The 19611-nt window shown below is 26.8% G+C and overlaps 1 protein-coding gene across 1 annotated transcript in view; it reads left to right on the forward strand.

Moving 5' to 3' along the window:
* LOC136072060 (engulfment and cell motility protein 1-like) overlaps positions 1 to 19611 on the forward strand; it is a 109616-nt gene that overhangs the window by 55920 nt on the left and 34085 nt on the right. Inside the window, exons 7-10 of the mRNA XM_065820159.1 lie at positions 3064 to 3163; positions 16618 to 16706; positions 18607 to 18672; positions 19019 to 19097. Coding sequence (XP_065676231.1) covers positions 3064 to 3163; positions 16618 to 16706; positions 18607 to 18672; positions 19019 to 19097 — 334 coding nt within the window. The remainder of the gene's footprint in view (positions 1 to 3063; positions 3164 to 16617; positions 16707 to 18606; positions 18673 to 19018; positions 19098 to 19611) is intronic.

Below are 19611 nucleotides of genomic sequence, written 5' to 3' on the forward strand. Positions count from 1 at the left end.
CAAGTGAATTAATTAGCAAAGAAAATGATTATTTTATATTAATGAACTTCTCTATACTTAAGAATATATTTGCACCTTTGTTGATATGTCCTGGATGTGACTATACAACTAAACTGTCTCTGATAACAGAAAAATCAAAAATATGCCCATATTTTGAAAATTTTATGTGACTCATGTGGTTGGTGCAAATCATCAAAAGAACGTGCAAACGTAAAAATGCAAATCATTTTATACATCAAAAGAATGTACTAGACAAAACAATATTCAAGTTATGAAGCAAATGCTAGAGTAGTAATTGGTTTTCACAAAATTGATTGAGATTTTTCTGCAATTAAAATGTTTTCAAAATGCACGAATATATTTTCTTTACAGGGATTATCTTTTTCCCAATATTTCCGAAATTCCGGATATTTTTTTCAACTTAAAATTTTTCCAGATATCCAAAACATTTTCCAAACATGCAAGTTTAGGTATATATCTTTGTGATATATTTTTTTTAAAGCTTTTTACTCATAGAAAAATTATGAAAAGTTTGAAAAAAATTAGAAACGATTCAGCTAAAAGCGAAATTATAATGGAAATAAGGGAAAACATATTTCAGATTATTTTTGGATATTTTATCCAAACAATTTTCCGGATTTTTAAAGTATGACTTGGATGATCTATGTTTTTAAAATTATTATATCCTTTTATTATTTTATCCTTTAAATACAAGAAAAGAGTAGCTAAAGAAGCTCAAGATAAAAGCTTAAATGATAAGAAAAACAAGAGTAACAGTTGATGGCTCTTTGCAAAAGCGGAGTTTCACTAAATGGTGTTGTAGCTGCTATTGTCAATAATAAAGTTATAGATACAAAAGCTTTTACTAAGCACTGTACTATGCGTAAAAAATATAAAGGATCACCAGTCTTCAACAGATGGAAAGCATGTGGTGCAGCGGATGCAGCTGGTGCATTGGAAATTTTAACTCAATCAATTGAAAAATACAATTTGGTTTTTCATGAATACCTAGGAGATGGTGATACTTTTAAAGAAGTCGAAGAAGATAGTCTATACAAAAGTTTAACATTGTTCAAAAATAAAAAACCAATAGAACAAAAAAACATAGAAAAGGTAATTTGACTAATAGTGCAATTAATTCTATGCAATAAGAAATAACATTTATGCAATGAAAAAAGTGGTGGGAACAGCATTGTGGCACAACACAAATTTTAATGATAACAACACTCGTCATTCTATGTGTTTAAGGGACAAATATTTGTGGTGCAAAGGGCAACAAGGTAAAAGGTAAAAACCCTCACAGTAACTAAATAAACTTGTCGGTAACATTCACAATTTAATAAGACCTATTTTCAAAGATTTATCTGATGGTGATTTGCTAAAAAAATATTTACATGGTCAGACCCAAAATTCAAATGAAGCATTTCGTTCAAATATGAACTCGTTGTCCTATAAACATATTTGTAAGTAGAAGAACATTTAAGATTGGCATAAATTATGCAGTAGGTTAGTGAAAATGGAATAAAGTCTATATAATGTTTCAAAGTTACTTTTAATTATCAGGACTAAAAAAGTTTTAAATAATCATGATAAATTGTCTTCGATAAAAACTTCCTTCTTCAAAAACTTCCTCTCCTTCTCAGGAAAAGCGTTGCTTTGTTTTGACAACTTCGTCACAGCACTTTGCATGCTTAAAATAATCAAACTATAAACTGAAAAAAGGAACAAAATCTCAAGGAATAAAAAATCAAATAAAAGACAAGCTAGTAAAAATAAAAACATAAGGTTAAAATATTTTTTAAATTTAGAAGCGTCTTAATTAATAGTTCAAACCTAATAATAATACGTTTCCAATTTTGAGATAATTAAGTTTCAAATTAATAAGCTTGGATTAAATAACTTTGAAATTTTAACTTTTAAATTAAAATAAAATTTTATGCTTTTATTTTTTCTGATTTATCTTTTTTTTTTTTCACATTCGTTAAGACTTCAATTTTTTTTAGTTTAGTTTTGTATTTTTTATACTTAATTTCTCTTTTTAGTTTAAGTTTTATTTATTACTGAAAAAACAGATTCGAAAACAGAAGCGAGACACTTTTTTTTTTTTAATGATATGCTTAATTTTATAGTTTTTGTTAATAATTACTTATTCTATTATGAATATAACTTTCATTTTTAAAAAAATTTTTTATAGGTCTACCACCATAATATTCTTATAAATGAATATTTCTAGTGTTTTTTATTTTCTAAGTTTCTTTAATGGTTTAGTTTTTGTATATCTCTATCGAAATCATTATTTATTATTTTTTACCTAAATTTTACTAATTATATTTCTATAAGTGATATAGTAAGTTATTTTATTTTATGTTTTAATTTTTTTAATAGTATTTAAAAATTATTTTTTACTGCATTGATAGCTTTCCATTTTTATATTATTTTTTTAAAAATATTGATGCTATTTTGTGAGTGGTTAGTTTTTGGCTTTTTTAAAAATCCTGTTTAATGCAGTATGAAGCAGGTGTAAATTGCAAGGTAATGAGAACCAGGTGTTAATTACAGGGTGTTTAACTTTTTAATATCAAAACATTAAACCATAAATTTTTTTTTTAATATCAAAACAATTTTTTAATATCAAAACATTAAACCATAAGTGATGACGAAGTTTGTTATATGGTATAAACTTGTTATTGTTGCTGATTTATTACCTACCACTATATAAATTATGTTTATACTAAAGTGTGTGTGACCATTATACTAAAGAGTGTTACAATTCAGAAAATATGGCAAAATTTTAAATAGTAATCTGCTTTATTGTCTATTGTCTTTTATTTATGTGTTTAATAGGTTAATCAAGTATATAATAAATCTTATAAACCAAAAGTACGTAATTTGATTTTGATTTTGCATACTTAAAACATTCAAAGAATATAATCATAAAAATGTATTTGAGTGTAATAACACTAAGAAAAATGTTTAATCATAAAGTACAAAAAATTAAATTCTTATCTAATAAAAACTTTAATATTTTATGAACTTGAATAGATATTTTAAATTTATTTTTAGATCTCCATATTTAGTTGCGCAAGCAATATCTGCTGTGCAGGAACTTCTTGAACACGGATTCTTTTCTTGGGATAAAGTTGAACGTTCATTTATCACTAAGGTTAATTTTTTTATCTTTAGTGTTTATATGTATAAAAAGATTTTACAAATGATACTCTTGCTTTATAAAAAGCTATACCTTTGCTTTATAATATATGTTGCAATGTTTGAAAAGGTAAACATGATGTGTGTGTATATATATATATATATATATATATATATATATATATATATATATATATATATATATATATATATATATATATATATATATATATATATATATATATATATATATATATATATATATATATAACTATTAATATATAATTTTAACCAATACAATGAAAAATGTATGTCAAACAAAATCTCAACTTCAAAAAAAATTTTATCTTTATGAAATATCTTTAAATTAGACAATATTGCTATAAAAAAAATTTAAAATAAAATTTAAATGTTTAAAAAAAAAACATTTCCTTATTTTATAATCTTATACATATAAAAACTTTTTTTTCTTTAAAACATTTGTTTTATGGTTATTTTTTTTTAATGTGGGTAAACACTTTTTTATGGATGAGTTTCTTAAAGGAATTTAAATGTACTTACCTCAGTTTTTTAAACGATTTAAACAACTACACAATTAAATTTGGATTTTCCCCTTTATAAAAAAAATTGTAATTAAATGAAGATTACCGCTTTTCTGCTTTGTTTACATTTCGTTTTCATTTGCCGTGAAACCTAATGTATTTTTAAATAAACTAATTTTTAAATTTAATTTAATTAAAAAATAAAATAATTTTTAAAACCTAATGTATGTTTAAATAAACTAATTGAAAAAAGTTTTTGCGTAGCGTAAATTGCGAAACGCATAAGTGAAATCATGAATACATACATAAAATTCAAATAGTGTAATGCTTCTTAACAAGACCTGGTATATAAAAATCCAGTGTACACTACTGTATACATATATATATATATATATATATATATATATATATATATATATATATATATATATATATATATATATATATATATATATATATATATATATATATATATATATATATATATATATATATATATACTACCGACAAAAAGTTTGAGGCAGGCTAGAAATTTTTAGAAATAAGCAAATAAACAAATATTTTCAAATCTAATTTATACTTTAATTAATATGTTTACAAAAACTAAGTATTATTACGCATTTTTGATCAATATTTTCCAATTTTAACTTGCATTTTCTAGTTGTACACGTACCAGTTTTGAATTGTCAAAATAATAAGTTATTCAGTAAATAGCCCACTGTTAAGAAATAGTGTTATTAATACCTTTACTAGAGTGGCAATAAACTATGTGTATAAAAACTTTTTTGTAGTAAAAAGAAAAATAAAGATCACAGAATTTTGATATTTATAATTTGGCAAAAATTGTCTAAAAATTGTAAAAAAGGTAAAAAAATGAGTAAACAAAAGGAATTAAATATTGCTGAAAGAGAAAGAACTCAAGTTTATCATGAAAAAAGTTATTCACAAGTTGAAATTTCAAAAAAAAAAGAAAATTTCAAGATATTGTGTCCAAAGGACATTACAATAACACAAAGAAACTGGTAAGAATGCAACTAGAAAACATACTGGAAGGCCTAAAAAAAATAATAAATTACAAGATAGAGAAATAAAAAAGATTTGTTTATCAAATAGAAGGTACTCCTCCGAAAAAATCAGGTCTGTGTACAATCAATTTAATGAACCTAAAATTAGCACTTCCACTGTGAAGAATCGATTGAAGAAATTTGGCTTTCATGGGCGTGTAGCTGCTCGTAAACCATTATTAAGACCAATTAATAAGACAAAAAGGCTAAATTGGGCTAAAAATCATCAACATTGGTCAATTGAAGAATGGAAAAATGTCCTTTGGGCAGATAAATCCAAGTTTAAAGTTTTTGGTTCAAAATGTCGTGTTTTCGTGCGAAGATTTGCAGGGGAAAGGTATTCGGAGGAATGTTTAATACCCACTGTGAAACATGGAGGTGGATCTGTGGTTGTTTGGGGATGTTTTGGTGGGGGAATATTGGAAACCTACAGAAAATTAAAGGAATTATGACAAAAGAGGTGTACAAAGACATTTTAGAACATGAAATGCTGCCTTTTGGTGAGAGGTTATTTTCCGATCAGTATGTTTTTATGCACAATAATGACCCGAAACATACCAGCAAAATCTGCAAAACTTATTTATCAGATCTTTAAAGCCAAAAAAAATTAAAAATAATGGAATGGCCTCCACAATCACCAGATCTTAATCTGATCAAGTTGTTGTGGGATGAACTTGATAGGAATATGTGAGAAGAACAGCCATCTTCTGTGAAAGACCTTTGGCACATATTGCAACTAAAATGGGGCGCAATACAACCTGAAAAACTGTCTAAATTGATTGATCGTATGCCGAGGATCTGTACAGTTGTAATACAGAATAAAGGTGGTTATTTTGATAAATCAAAAATTTAATTAAAGTGCTAGTTAAAATTATAAATTATTGATCAAAAACGTATAATAATATTTAGTTTTTGTAAACTTATTAATTAAATTATAAATTAGACTTCAAAAAGTTTGTTTATTCACTTATTTCTAAAAATTCCTTGCCTGCCTCAAACTTAATGTTGGTAGTGTATGTATATATTATATGTATATATATTTTTTATATATATATTATATATATATATATATATATATATATATATATATATATATATATATATATATATATATATATATATATATATATATATATATATATATATATATATAATATACAGTCTTGGCCATAAGTTTGGAACCGATTAGGTTTTTTGATATAGTTACACTTTTTATACCCAAAATATCAACAAAAACTTTTGAAATCATTTTTATTTTAAATATTATATACAAGTAAATATTCTGTCATGTAAAAAATGGTATCAGTATTTTGAATAATGTCCTTTGGCACCCAGTACTGCTGCTATTCTCGCTGGCATTGAATCGGACAATTTCGCGCAGTATTCTGGGGTTATGGCAGTTGTCCATACACGCTTGATGGCATCAATCAGAGACTTCTCTGACGTTGGATTTGTGGCAGCAACCTTCTGCTTAATCATTGTCCACATGTTTTCTATTGGGTTTAGGTCAGGACTTGAGCCAGGCCATGGACCCAAGACTTCGATATGTTTCTGTCTTAGCCAGTTGGTTACAACTGCTGCTCTGTGGCAGGGTGCACCATCATGCTGAAATACCTTACATTTCAGAATGTTCATGTGAGTGTTCAACTTTTCCTTTAATATCCCAAGGTAAACTTGAGCATTGATGGTTGTATTCTTTGGCATGAACCATATGCCACCTCGACCTGATGCCGAGAAACTTGCCCACACCATAACGGTAGGCGCCTGCTTCACAGTGGGAACAACATACCTGATGTTGTATCTTTGTTTTGCAGGTCTCCTGACATGTCTGATATATGAGGCAAACTGAGAAAAAGTTGACTCATCTGAAAACATAGTTTTTTTCCAGTCTTGTGCAGTCCAGTCTTTGTACTTGCGACAGAATGTCAAGCGGTCACGGATATTCTTTTTACTTAACATGGCTTTCTTTGCTGGACGACATGATGGCAGCTTGAATTCCTTCAAAAGGCGTCTTCTGATTGTTCTTGTACTGGCAGGAAGTGATGAATTTACTGCTATCTGGAGAGATGACCATGTTGGATTTGCAGCAGCAAGCCGATGTATCACCCGATCCGTTGTGGCAGAAGTTATGCGAGGTCGTCCAGACCTCTTTCTGGATTCCAGAGTGCCCAACTGCTTTGCTCTTGCAATGCCTTTGGTGACAGCAGACTTAGATATGTGCAGTATACCAGCTATTTTACTGTGAGAATAATTCTGCTGGTGTAGGATCATCATCTGTGCCCTTTTCTCCTTCGACAATTCAATACTTCTAGTCATTTTACGCACTGTACATGTTAATGTAGAATACTTACTGCTAATAATATAAATAATTATAAATTAATAGATCTTTTTTTATGAATAGTATATATTATTGAATGATAATTTGCAAACATTTATACAAATAAAGCGATTTATTTGCATATTTTTACTTCTTATATAACAATAAAAGGATAAATTAATTAATTTTATACTTATAAGAAGTTAAGCCTTACCTTTCGCACTGATATGCAGTTAATATATATGTAAATCAGCTAATTAATTGATTAAAATATAATGTATAGTTTGTTAATATAAGTAAGTATATTTCAACATTAGTTCAACCGAATATTAGTTCAGGTAAACATTAGTTCAAGGGAACGATAGTTTAGGCATTGAACAGTGTATAATGCAGCTTAATGAGGGTCATATTGTTCACGATGCTCTGCTGCGGTGTAAAGTTACACGATTCACGTTTTGCAACGATTAAGAAGTCGCGAAGGCATTTAACTATGCAACTGATGCTGCATAAACACGATGCTGCAGCAGTTAAATGCCGTACGCGTCATAGAAACGTTCCTATGAGAAAAAAATTCATCGGTTCCAAACTTATGGCCAAGACTGTATATATATAATATATATATATATAAAATGCAACTGCTTCGCACTTATGAAATTTGCACTTATCCTCCTGTCTCCGCTCTATAAAATCATTTTTAAACTACTAATGTTAGTTACTTGATAACACAGGTATTAACTCTCATGCGCAGATACTATTTAAACTAATACTAAGAAGACAATGGTTTTATAAAACACTAATATAAAAATTACTAATGTTTGATAAAACAAGATTTTTACTAAATATCTATATATTTTTTTAAAATCATATTACAGAAAAAAAAGTGCAAACACGCAATTAGTAACTTTATAATATTTTTATAATTAATAACCAACAACAATATATATATATATATATATATATATATATATATATATATATATATATATATATATATATATATATATATATATATATATATATATATATATATATATATATATATATATATATATATATACATATATATATATTAGGGTGTCCCAAAAAAAAAGAAAAAAAAAGCTCTCCACTGATTCCCATTCTATGTGACCTAAATAAGTCCTAAAAAAAATTTGACAGTTTTATTTTTCCAGGAAGTGCTAGATGTAAAATCTGAGTTTGATGGTTATAATGTTAAGCTGGCTGAACATTTAGAGAAAAAAACAATTTTTTTACATTATAGAAAAATTAAAACAAACAATTAGATGTGTATAAATCATTTCAAATTGTTTTCACTACTATTTAACTTGATAGTTTATATTTATAAATATGAAAATACAAAAAAATAATTAAAAACTAAAATTTATTAGCAAATTTAAGATTTTATTGCGGTGAAATATCTCTCAAAATATACAACTTTTTGAACAGTTCCCAAGCTCCTTTTTGGTCATTCTCTTAGTATTTTCTAGACTTTTTAACTACAAAAAGCACATTTTGAAGGTGATCTTCATCTCTAGTAACTGAAATAAAATCTTTAATGAGCTTTATGTTTCTTTCTGCACCATCATTTGATCAATACAATAAAATCTAGCAACTGAGTTAAAAAGTAGTAAGACTATTATACTTGCTCTTGATATTTTAAAATGTTTGAAGAGAAGGTAGCTTTGTTCAGAAATCAGCTCAGGTAGCTCTGTGGTCTTTCCAATTTGTACATTTGATGGTTACAATGCTGAAATTCGTTTAGCTCTTCAAACTCAATCAGAGCTAACAGCATTTTTAGCTTTGTTTCAGAAGGAACTTCTTTATATCCAAAGGACAAAACACAGAGTTGCAGAGTTAAGTACCATATATGGCATCCCATGCTGAAAAGCAAAGCATTTCCAACCTTCTTACTGACTTTTCTCAATGCATAGGCTTGTCTGGATAGCTTTCAAATCATTGTAGGGAGCCAGAAATCCTAAAAAACTTTTTAAAAACCATGGAACATAGCAAATTGCAATGAACAAAATTGCATCCTTTAACTGCAGCACTTCTTTTTCTGTCAAAATATTCTGATATCTTTGGTCATATAAAGAGTCAGGATGTAGATCGCATCTGCTAAAAGCCTAGCCTCATGGCAGGTGCCAGGTTGATGGAACTTAAAATCTTGTACTTCTGCTCCATGGAAGAAGGAATCAAGCTTACAAACTATACCATAATCATTCCTTGAAAACACCATATCAGTAGTTGCAATAGTCAAAAGTGTCTTAGCTTCCTCTGCAACAGTGCAAAGAACAAAGCCAATCTTCAGATCATCTCTTTGCCAGTCCAATTTACATAAATTTTTCACTTCATTAACTTTCTCGCAGATTTCAAGCCACTTGTTCTTTACCTTGACATAAAGAGCTCTTCTTGGACCATTAGTTTTCTCACCAGTAAGAGCAGCCATATAGTGAGATACACGTACTTCATATATGTATCTCCTACACATCCACAACATTGATAATTTCAAAATATCTGTAAGAATTTACACTGCTCCATTGACTCCGCTTGTATTGCTTGCAATTGTATCACAGCATATACCAATGATCTGCTCTTTACATCCATAATATTCTAAAAGATTGTGCACTTGTTCTGCTTGGTCAACTTTGAAGAGAGATATTGAACAACACCTAAAAGATGGTCTTCCATGGTACCGTCAGGCAGCTCATTGAGACTGGAAGTCGCTCAATTTTTAAAATAATGTTACGCCCAGTGGTAATTTGTTCCAACAGTTTGGTATCAAAATAAAGAATAAGCTGTCGGCCTTTAGATGATTCGTTATTGAAATCTACTCCAAGTTTCCTCAAGTTCTACATATTTGAACTTTTTTCTATGAAGTGTGTTTTGTGAAAGCGGTATATCATTAATTTCCATGCCTCCAGCTTTAAATGCTTCACTAAAAATTGCCAGATGAGGTCATACATCAACATTGAACCTTGTTGCTGGAATAGCAGTACATTCAATGAGCTTTTGAACATTCACTGTTAGATTTATCAACATTCACTGTTAGATTTATCTCCAGAACTCTACCTAGGTATCATTTTGAAATATTTTTCTACCTATTTATAATTATATACTTTTCAATAAAACAGCTTTAGTTTGTGATAATTACACCTATGTTATTAAAATAATACTATACCTGCGTTTCTGACCGCTACCCAGGAAATCTTCCTCGCTGATTTCAGAGTCCTTGTTTGACTTTTCTTCCTCACTGCTGAATTGAATCTCTTCTGTCATGGAGTCATGTGACAACAAAACATCATTGATATCTTTTAAGTTTTTCTGTCTCTCTAATTCTTTACCTCTCAACTTATCTAGCTTGTTCTTTCTCCTATTTGCATCCAGTACTCTCCTACTGTAGTCTCCATCGACTTTTGTTCCCATATATCCTTTCCTATCGAACTTCTGGTATTCATAAAAACTTATAAATTGATAATTGTTCTAGTTTTTCTTGGAAGATGACCAAACCATGAAAAGAGTTAAATTTAAATATTTGAAAGGAAATAGTATGCTATTACTTAAGTTACTTTAAATTGGAAAGTAAATCTCACTACTCAAAAAAGTGTTATTTAATGAACTTACTTTATATCTTCCAGCTTGGCATCATCTGTTCTCAATCTATCAGCAAGAATATCTTTTTCAAAATTCTTAGTCGAGATGTCAAAAAGCTGATAGGATTCTGTGAGAAAATCTTTCTCTAACTTTGATTGCTTATCACAACTGCTGTCCCAGTTTAGAGAAAATAATTTAATCAATTTCTTGTGTTTTAAATTAAGTTGAATGATTTTGGTTTTTATATTGTATCCAGAAATCACAAATTTCTTGCCAAACACAGCATTATCCCAAATTTTTTTAATCCTAGTTACCAAGCAAGAATTATCAGGATCTGTACAAACACCATTTTGACAAACAAGATTCTTGGATTTCGATTTCAATTTGCAACCAACATTAATAGAAGTGGGTTTGTATTTAAACTGTGACTCGTGAAGGATAAATTGATAGTATCTTAGAATATCACCATTAGATATTTATTAGATATCAACTTGTTTCTCCGCGCAGCGGCCTTGTTCGTCAAGGTTCGTGTTTCGAAGTTATAGAGTTGAGAGAGGGTTATGACCACAATTAAGTAGCCTCCTCATTTGTAGTGGCCTTCTGGGCCTTGGGGAGGTGAAATAACAAACAAACAAAAAAAAAAAAAAAATATAAGCTGTTTTTGAGGTAAATCCCTCAGTGGGTACTTCAATAGGTAAATATACCTCAACCTTTCTGTATTTTTCCATTTTTTCTTATTCTGATTCATTATCATTCTTTTTTTAGCTGTTCTACCCATTTTTTATATGAATTTCAAAATAATCAGTTTTTTAACTAAGTTTATACTATATTTTACACTTGCATCAAAAATCTATGAAATCGTTGTTCCCTCTCATATCATATTTTATCTAAGTTTACCTTTACAGCTTTTATAACCGTTTACACGAGAATTCCCTTGTGCACAAATTGATTGGAATTATTTGTGAACCAATCCATGGGGAATTATACCAACTAATAATATTGTCCAGATGGAATTATATCAATCACTAACAATGTTCATAGGGAATGGTGTCAATCTTTAATAATGTTCAATGGGAATTATTTGTGTACCAATTATTACATTATATTAAAACATTGAAATACTAAATAGCACTGTTTTTATGTAAATACACATACGTGTACAAAACCTTAAAACTCAGAATTTACATCTATCACTTCTAGTCATTAAAAATTTTAAAAAAAGATTTTGGTAGTTATTTAGGACCTATAGAATGGGAATCATATGAGAGCACATTGAAATTTTTTAAAAAATGTTTTTTTGGGACACTCTAATATATATATATATATATATATATATATATATATATATATATATATATATATATATATATATATATATATATATATATATATATATATAATATATATATATATATATATATATAATAACATGCTGACAACATATATATATATATATATATATATATATATATATATATATATATATATATATATATATATATATATATATATATATATATATGTATATATATATACATACTCTGCATGATCGTCTTTAATTGATAAGTTGCCTGCCCAAACAAGACCAAACCATGGAAAGAGTTAAATTTAAATATTTGAAAAGAAATAGTATGCTATTACTTAAGTTACTTTAAATTGGAAAGTAAATCTCATTACTCAAAAAAGTGTTATTTAATAAACTTACTTTATATCTTCCAGCTTGGCATCATCTGTTCTCAATCTATCAGCAAGAATATCTTTTTCAAAACTCTTAGTCGAGATGTCAAAAAGCTGATAGGATTCTGTGAGAAAAACAAAAACCCTCAGTCAATGAAGCAGCACTCCTTGCAAGTTTTTCTATTTTTCAGTCTATGTACCATCACTCCCAGCAAGTTCTACCTATTTGTCAGTCAATGTAGCAGCATTTCTTTATTGTAGTAAGTGACTGCGGTTCCTGCCTCGGCTAAAAATGAGACATTTTACAAACCCAAGGGTTGCAGAGAAAAGAAACGGTTAACTGAAGACTTAAAAAGAGTTAGAAAAACATGAAAATGGGCGAGAGTTTTGAGTTTTTGTTGATATAATTTTTATAGCATTGAGGGACAGATACAGCAAAAGGGTGTGACTTTGCTGAATGAAAAGCAAAAATGAGCTTTAGTTGATCGAATTAGAGATGATACCTTGATCATGAAAGTATTTGTAGAAAAAAAGAGATGCAATCTTTGAATTATGAGTTGCTAAAGCTTGTCAGATATGGCAGGTCCAACTACATTTACAAAGTGCTATTGGACCTTGTCTGTGAGTGAAAGGGTTGTTATTCATCAATATAGGAATGTCAACAATATTGCAATATTTGTTTGCATTAAACAAAAATGAGTTGTTGGAGTTAAAATCTGCAAGCCACTGCATGCTCCAAGTTGTTACAGAAGAGAGATCAGATTAAAGATCAGCTGTTTGTTCTAAGCAATGAAAACGTGAAGACGTTTTGTCAAGGCAATAGTATAAGTTGAGCTGTCAACAAATTCTTGTATTTTTACTTATCTACAATTACAACAAAAGATTGTAATTGTAGAAAAGTAACAATTCAAGAGCTATATATAATTTTAAATGTCATAAAAATTATATATAGATAGATAAGATGGACATATAATTAAGTATAAGAGAATATAAATATTAGATAAGAGGCGCATTTAGACATACATAGTTTGAATATATATGGATATAAATATATATATTTGTTACTTATTTAGTTGCTGGCATACAATATCTTTTCATTTTTATATAAACTTTAGTATTTATATGGTGTAGTATTTGAAAGTAGTAGCTGAAAGAGATAATGATCAGATGGATGTGTGGTATCACTCTAACAAGACAAGAAAATGAGGCATAATCTTAGACAGATTAGAAAAAACGTTGTATCATCATCAAGCCTTCCCAGGAGACGTGTATTGTTTTTCCACAAAAATATTTTTTATTTAGACAATTATGTCACGGCCATTTGCAAATTTTATTATATTAAGCGTTTGAATACATTGTGGAGAAAGCAAAGAAAGAAAAACTAACAAAATACGAAATTAAAATAAATTTAAATTGAAAAAAATAAAAAAATTAATTATTTAAATAATTTGTGTACTGTTTTTATTTTTGTTTTTTAGGGTAGTTGGTATTAAATTTAGTATTTCAAAAGTTTTTTTTGCAATACTTATACTTGTTACATTAACATTTATCATTCGCAAAGAGCCTTGTTAACCAGTTACTTTAGTGGAACACATACAACTGTAGGAGCCTCAGGGAAGAAGTAGAAAAGATTATATTAGAGTAAGAGTTAGCTAAAAACTATAAAAGATGTTGGACAGATGTCCAGTATAAAAGAAAAAAATTTGAGCAAAGATTTATTAATAAATGTTTGTATATGTTTCACCAATAACATAGTAGATCAAATGAGAGTGGAACTAGAGAGTAGAACTAGGCGCACTAACCCAAATGTTAAAAAGCAACAGATGTTTAAAATTACAAAGCGTTAAATGATTAAGAATAAAAAAATTACAGGAATAAAAAGGTAATATGAAAAAACTAAGGCTTTGTGAAAAATTTGTAAACGGCATGACATAATTGAAGCTTAAAAACGTAATGTAAATATATGTGTGTGCGCTTTACTTAGAAAATACACTGAGAAAAAACATACAACACAAAGATTTTTTATCTAGAAAAAAGGAAAGATAAACGGTTACAAAGCAAATATACAAGCAGTGGGGTTTAAAAGAAAGACAATGAAAAATTGAACAGTGGTGGGAATCAAACTACAAACATTCCATGTATGAAGTAAACGCTTTATCCAAATAAATTAAATGTGTGCATACTGATGAGCAAATACATTTTGTTATATAATTAAAAAAGTGATGTAAAAGTGAAGTCTATGAGGTAGATATATATAATCGCATACATGATCAAACCAACAGATGAGTATATATAAACATATATACATGCATTACATACATGTATTCATATAGGGACAATATACTATTGTTACATTAAAGTTACACAAATATACTTTACAAACAGATAACAATTAATATTTTTGTATTCCTCTTTAAAAAAACAAATAAAGTATTATCCAATTTCTTTGCTAAACATAACAACCACCCTAAAGAAACAAAAATAAAAACAGTAAACAAATTATTAATTTTTTAATTTTATTTAGATTTATATTAATTTTCTATTTTGTTAGTTTTGTTTTCTTTATTTTTGAAACTTAATTTTTCCTCAAAGTATTGAAATGCCTAATATAATAAAACTTGCAAATGGTTGTGACCAAGTTGTAAAAATAAAAAAGTTATGTGTGGACAAACAAGAAAAAATCTACATGTGTCTCCTGGGAAAGCTTGAATAGCGATTTTCAGATTAAAATGGTTTAGGTATTATCAAGTAAAGAGGTTACAGCTTCAGGAAAAAATGGGGTAGAAGAAAAAAAACTTGGAGAGAGTGCATTACATATAGTATGAATGAGCTTTAGTTATGAAAAAAAATGCTTGAGGTTTTTTATATCAGAGTAGAGCATAAAAGGGAAAGGCTAAAGCTTGATGATAATGATGATCATGATGATGATCATCATTTGATCATGATGATGTTTATATATAAGTATGCATTTATATATAAAATATAACATGAATTTTGAATAAAAAAAAATACTTTAGGATGTATCAATGTTTATGCAGCCCTGCTCACAAAACCAGTCCTGGCCATGACTATTTTTTATCAAACCCGGCCCTGGTCAAATTTTAACCCCCGTCACTCAATACTTGTATATTCTCTACCTAATTGTTAGTTGATGAAGCACTTCTTGCATGTTCTACCTATTTGTCAGTCGATGTAGGTAAACAGTAGAAAAAAATAAAAAACATTCCGGTCATTGTTTTTTAAAACCATAAAAGAGCAACTATAAAGTTGCTTTTTTATGGTTTAAAAAGACAATATTAAAGAAGACAAAATCAAGTACGCTTTATGTAAAAATTATTAAATTAGTTGAGGAAACTAATTTAATTTTTTTAAAAACCACAAAAACACAAATTAATAGACTGGAATATTTTTAAGAACATTCAGAATGTTTTTATTTTTGTTTTTTTACTGTTTACATACATCGACTGGATATTAGGTAGAATATGCGAGCAATGCTGCTACATTGACTGACAAGTAGGTAGAACATGCAAGGAGTGTTACTACATCGACTGACCAATATATAAATCATGCTAGGAGTGCTGCTACATCGACTGACAAATAGATAAACATGTGAGGAGTACATACATTTTTTGAAGATTTTTTTTAAACAATAATCCATTGGCTTTTTTTCTTGCATTCTGTTCTTTTCAAGGATCACTGACAAAAATTGCAGATGAGCTAAGACAATAATTTCAGAAAAAAACAATAAAGTTCATTATGATTAACATATCTCTCTAATACAAAGAAAGCTATTAATGCTGGGTTGTTATCTCACTGATATGAAAAAAGTTTTTAATAATTTTAATTCAATGAAAATTTTTTTTTTTAATTCTTGTTATTACTATTGAAGTTTATAAAATATTTATAAAATTAAAATAAAATTGTTATCAAAGTCTTGAGCATAACAAGTCAAACATTTTTTTTACCAGTTTTTTCCTTAGCAGAGCTAATAAGATTAGATGGTAAATAATCAATAATGATGGTAGTAGCATGATAATATCAATCACGCTTTGACACTGTATAAAATGCTGTATAAGATGAATATATACAAACACATATATATGTATATTTGAAACAAAACTTTGCATACTTGTATAAAATGTCATACTACATACACCAATTATATAGGGGGAGGGGTCCTCATAATTCAACATAATTTAAATTATCTTAAATTATCTTGATTTATGAGGACCCCTGAGGGGTCCAAGATAATTTAAATTATTTTAATATTTGTATTTAGATTCTGGGATATGCAAATCAAAGTAAAGGTGTTGATTCGAAGATTGTGCAACGTTCATTATCCTTACTTGATAATATTGTGTCTATGAGGTTATTGTTTAAAGTAAATTTTTTTTTTAGACAAAAAGATTTTTTTTTTTTTTTTCTTTTGGTTCATTTTTTTGTGTTTAGTATTAGTTCTTTTGAAAGATATTTTTATTATAGTTAGTATTTTTTATCCTTTAATTAAAAGTCAATAATATAATTAATTAATACAACTCTAAATAATTCAAGCAACTCTTCTATTATCTTTTAAATTAAAAAAATGGCTTAAAGATTCCACACTAGTGTGGAAAATTGACATTAAACTTAAAATAATAAAATAGACAAATAAAATTGAAAAGGTTAGAAATGCTTAATAGATAGCTTTTCTATTTTTTAACATTTATTAGTTCTTTTATAGTTCTAGATAATTCACATTTACAAAGTTTTCCATCTTTTTAAAACAATTTTACATCTTTTAACAATTTTTTTTTTTTTAAATCTTATAAATTCAGTGTAGAAAAATACATTTTCTCATTTTCTTAAAAAAAAAAAAAGAAAAAAAGGCTGAGTTAAACTAAGTAGATAAATAAAGTTTATATATTTATTTTTTCAATTTTAAATTTATGTTAAACATGTAATGTTTTTTGTGCAATTTAATTTTACAAAATTAGGTAGGTGTAACTCATATAGTGACACCTTAATAAAATAAACAAAACAAAATAAAACAAAAAAAATTTAATAATAACAAATAGTAAAAATAAAACAGCAAAAAGCAATAATATAGAATAATAAATAATATAGATAATTGACTAATAAAAAGTCAGTAAAAAGAAAAATTACATATTTGAACTTGCTAGTAAAAATGAGGAATGATATAATTAGCAACAACACCACAAAAAATAACAATATAAACAATACACAAAGTACACAACAATATAATCAATGCACAAAAATACAGTATTATAGTATAAATAGTAGACAGTATAGACAACACAGAGAAATACGTGTTAATGCAACCAAAATTAATGGATAAAACTTAAAAAATTGTTTTGTTTTTTTTGGATAATTTTTTTAAATAAAAATTTTCTATTTTTGAATTTATCATAAATATTTTTTTAGTTTATCTCAAACATTTTTTTGTTTTTTTAAATGTTTTTTCTATTTTTTAATTTATTTCTAATCTTCAGTATTTTTGCTAATTTCACTTTATTATCATTTTTTAAATCATTTTTTTCTTTTAGTTTTTTTGTTTTTGTAAAAGTTTTTTCTATTTTTTAATTTATTTCTAATCTTCAGTATTTTTACAAATTTCATTTTATTATTATTTTTTAAATCTTCTACAAAATTTTTTTATATATAACCTTTCATCGTTTATCCCTTTTTCTTTGCTGTTAAAAAAACACTTCCTCCATTTGCAATGTCGTTTTACTTTTTAATAATTTAATTTGTGTTGAACTTTACGTTTCAATTAATTAATTTATGTATATGTTATTTATTGATACTGTATAATAATGATAGTAATAATAGTAAAAATGATAATAATAGCTACGCCAATATTTACACTAAATCCTTCAAAAATCATTTCTAATGTGTATACTTTATAAATAATGAAATTATCAATTTTGAGAAATTTATTTTTGTTTTTATTAATAAAAGAAAATATTTTTGTTCTTAGTTAATATTTTTGTAATTAGTTAATTAGCCATTTTTTTAAGTTTTTTTGGTTTTTTTTTGTAAATTTTTTTAAATTTAAAAAAAAAGAAAAAGAAACATCAAAAAATGGCTAATTGTTGGAGTTATTTTTAAAATGGCTTATTTTTCTTTTAGTTTGTTAATTTTCATTTTACATTTGTTAATCGTTGGCCATTTTTCAAACAGTTTCATAAAACTTATTTTTTTGTACTTTTTATTATTCTTTAAATTTTTTGATAAATTTTTATTCAAGTTTATTTTCTTCTTATTTTAGTTCAACTTTGTTTATACGAATAATGAATGAAGTGAAGCTTGATAGTCTTGTTGAATACCTAAAAAGGTTTTTAACTTTTCTTTCAATACTCTTAATTACATCATTTGTTAAACTAATAGTTCCAATGATTTTATTAATGATTTCATTGATTTTAATTATATCATTGATTAAACTAATGATTCGATTGATTGCGTTGAGAATATCATTAATAAAGCTAATGATTGTTTGTTTTAATGATATCAATTAAACTGATGATATTGGTTGCATTGATGTCATTAACTTTTTATTAATTTGTCATTAAAATTTTATTAAATTAATAATTTAATTTGTTGAGTTATAGTCTTATTTGCCAAACTATAATTACATTAACTTCTTTGAATTACTTGTTTAAACTTTAAATTTTTAAATTTAGTTCTGATACCAAACTTCAAATAAGCACGATGGCTCTATGCAATAGTATTCTTCAAAGAATGGAGCATGAAAATCGAAAGGTTGTTTTAATCAAGTAACACAACATTGTATAATATAGAAGCCAAATATAAATGCAATATAAAATTTTGGTCATATCAGTAATTTGTTCAATATCCTTTAAGCAAAAAAATCCTCCTTTAAGCAAAAAAATAATGTAAAATTATAAGTTTTTCTGCTAATTTTTTAATAATAGAATACTTTCAATTATTTTATAAACAAATGATGAAAAAATGTTCAAGTAAAAATTAGAATTAAAATAATAATAAAAAGTTCTCAACTCAATGTTCAACATTCATTGTTAACTCCATGTTCTCATCAAAAGTTCTCAACTCAATGTTCAACATTCATTGTCAACTCAATGTTCTCATCAAAAGTTATCAACTCAATGTTCTCATCAAACGTTCTCAACTATTTCTTTACTTTCCTTTTTACACAGATAAAAAAATGTTTTTTTTTAATTATTTAGTTTTAAAGTTGTTGCATGATCATTTTTTGAAAAGAAAAAATCCTAAGGGAATTATTTCTAAAGGAATT

This window comes from Hydra vulgaris, chromosome 15 (assembly GCF_038396675.1).
Source record: "Hydra vulgaris chromosome 15, alternate assembly HydraT2T_AEP".
NCBI lineage: Eukaryota > Metazoa > Cnidaria > Hydrozoa > Anthoathecata > Hydridae > Hydra > Hydra vulgaris.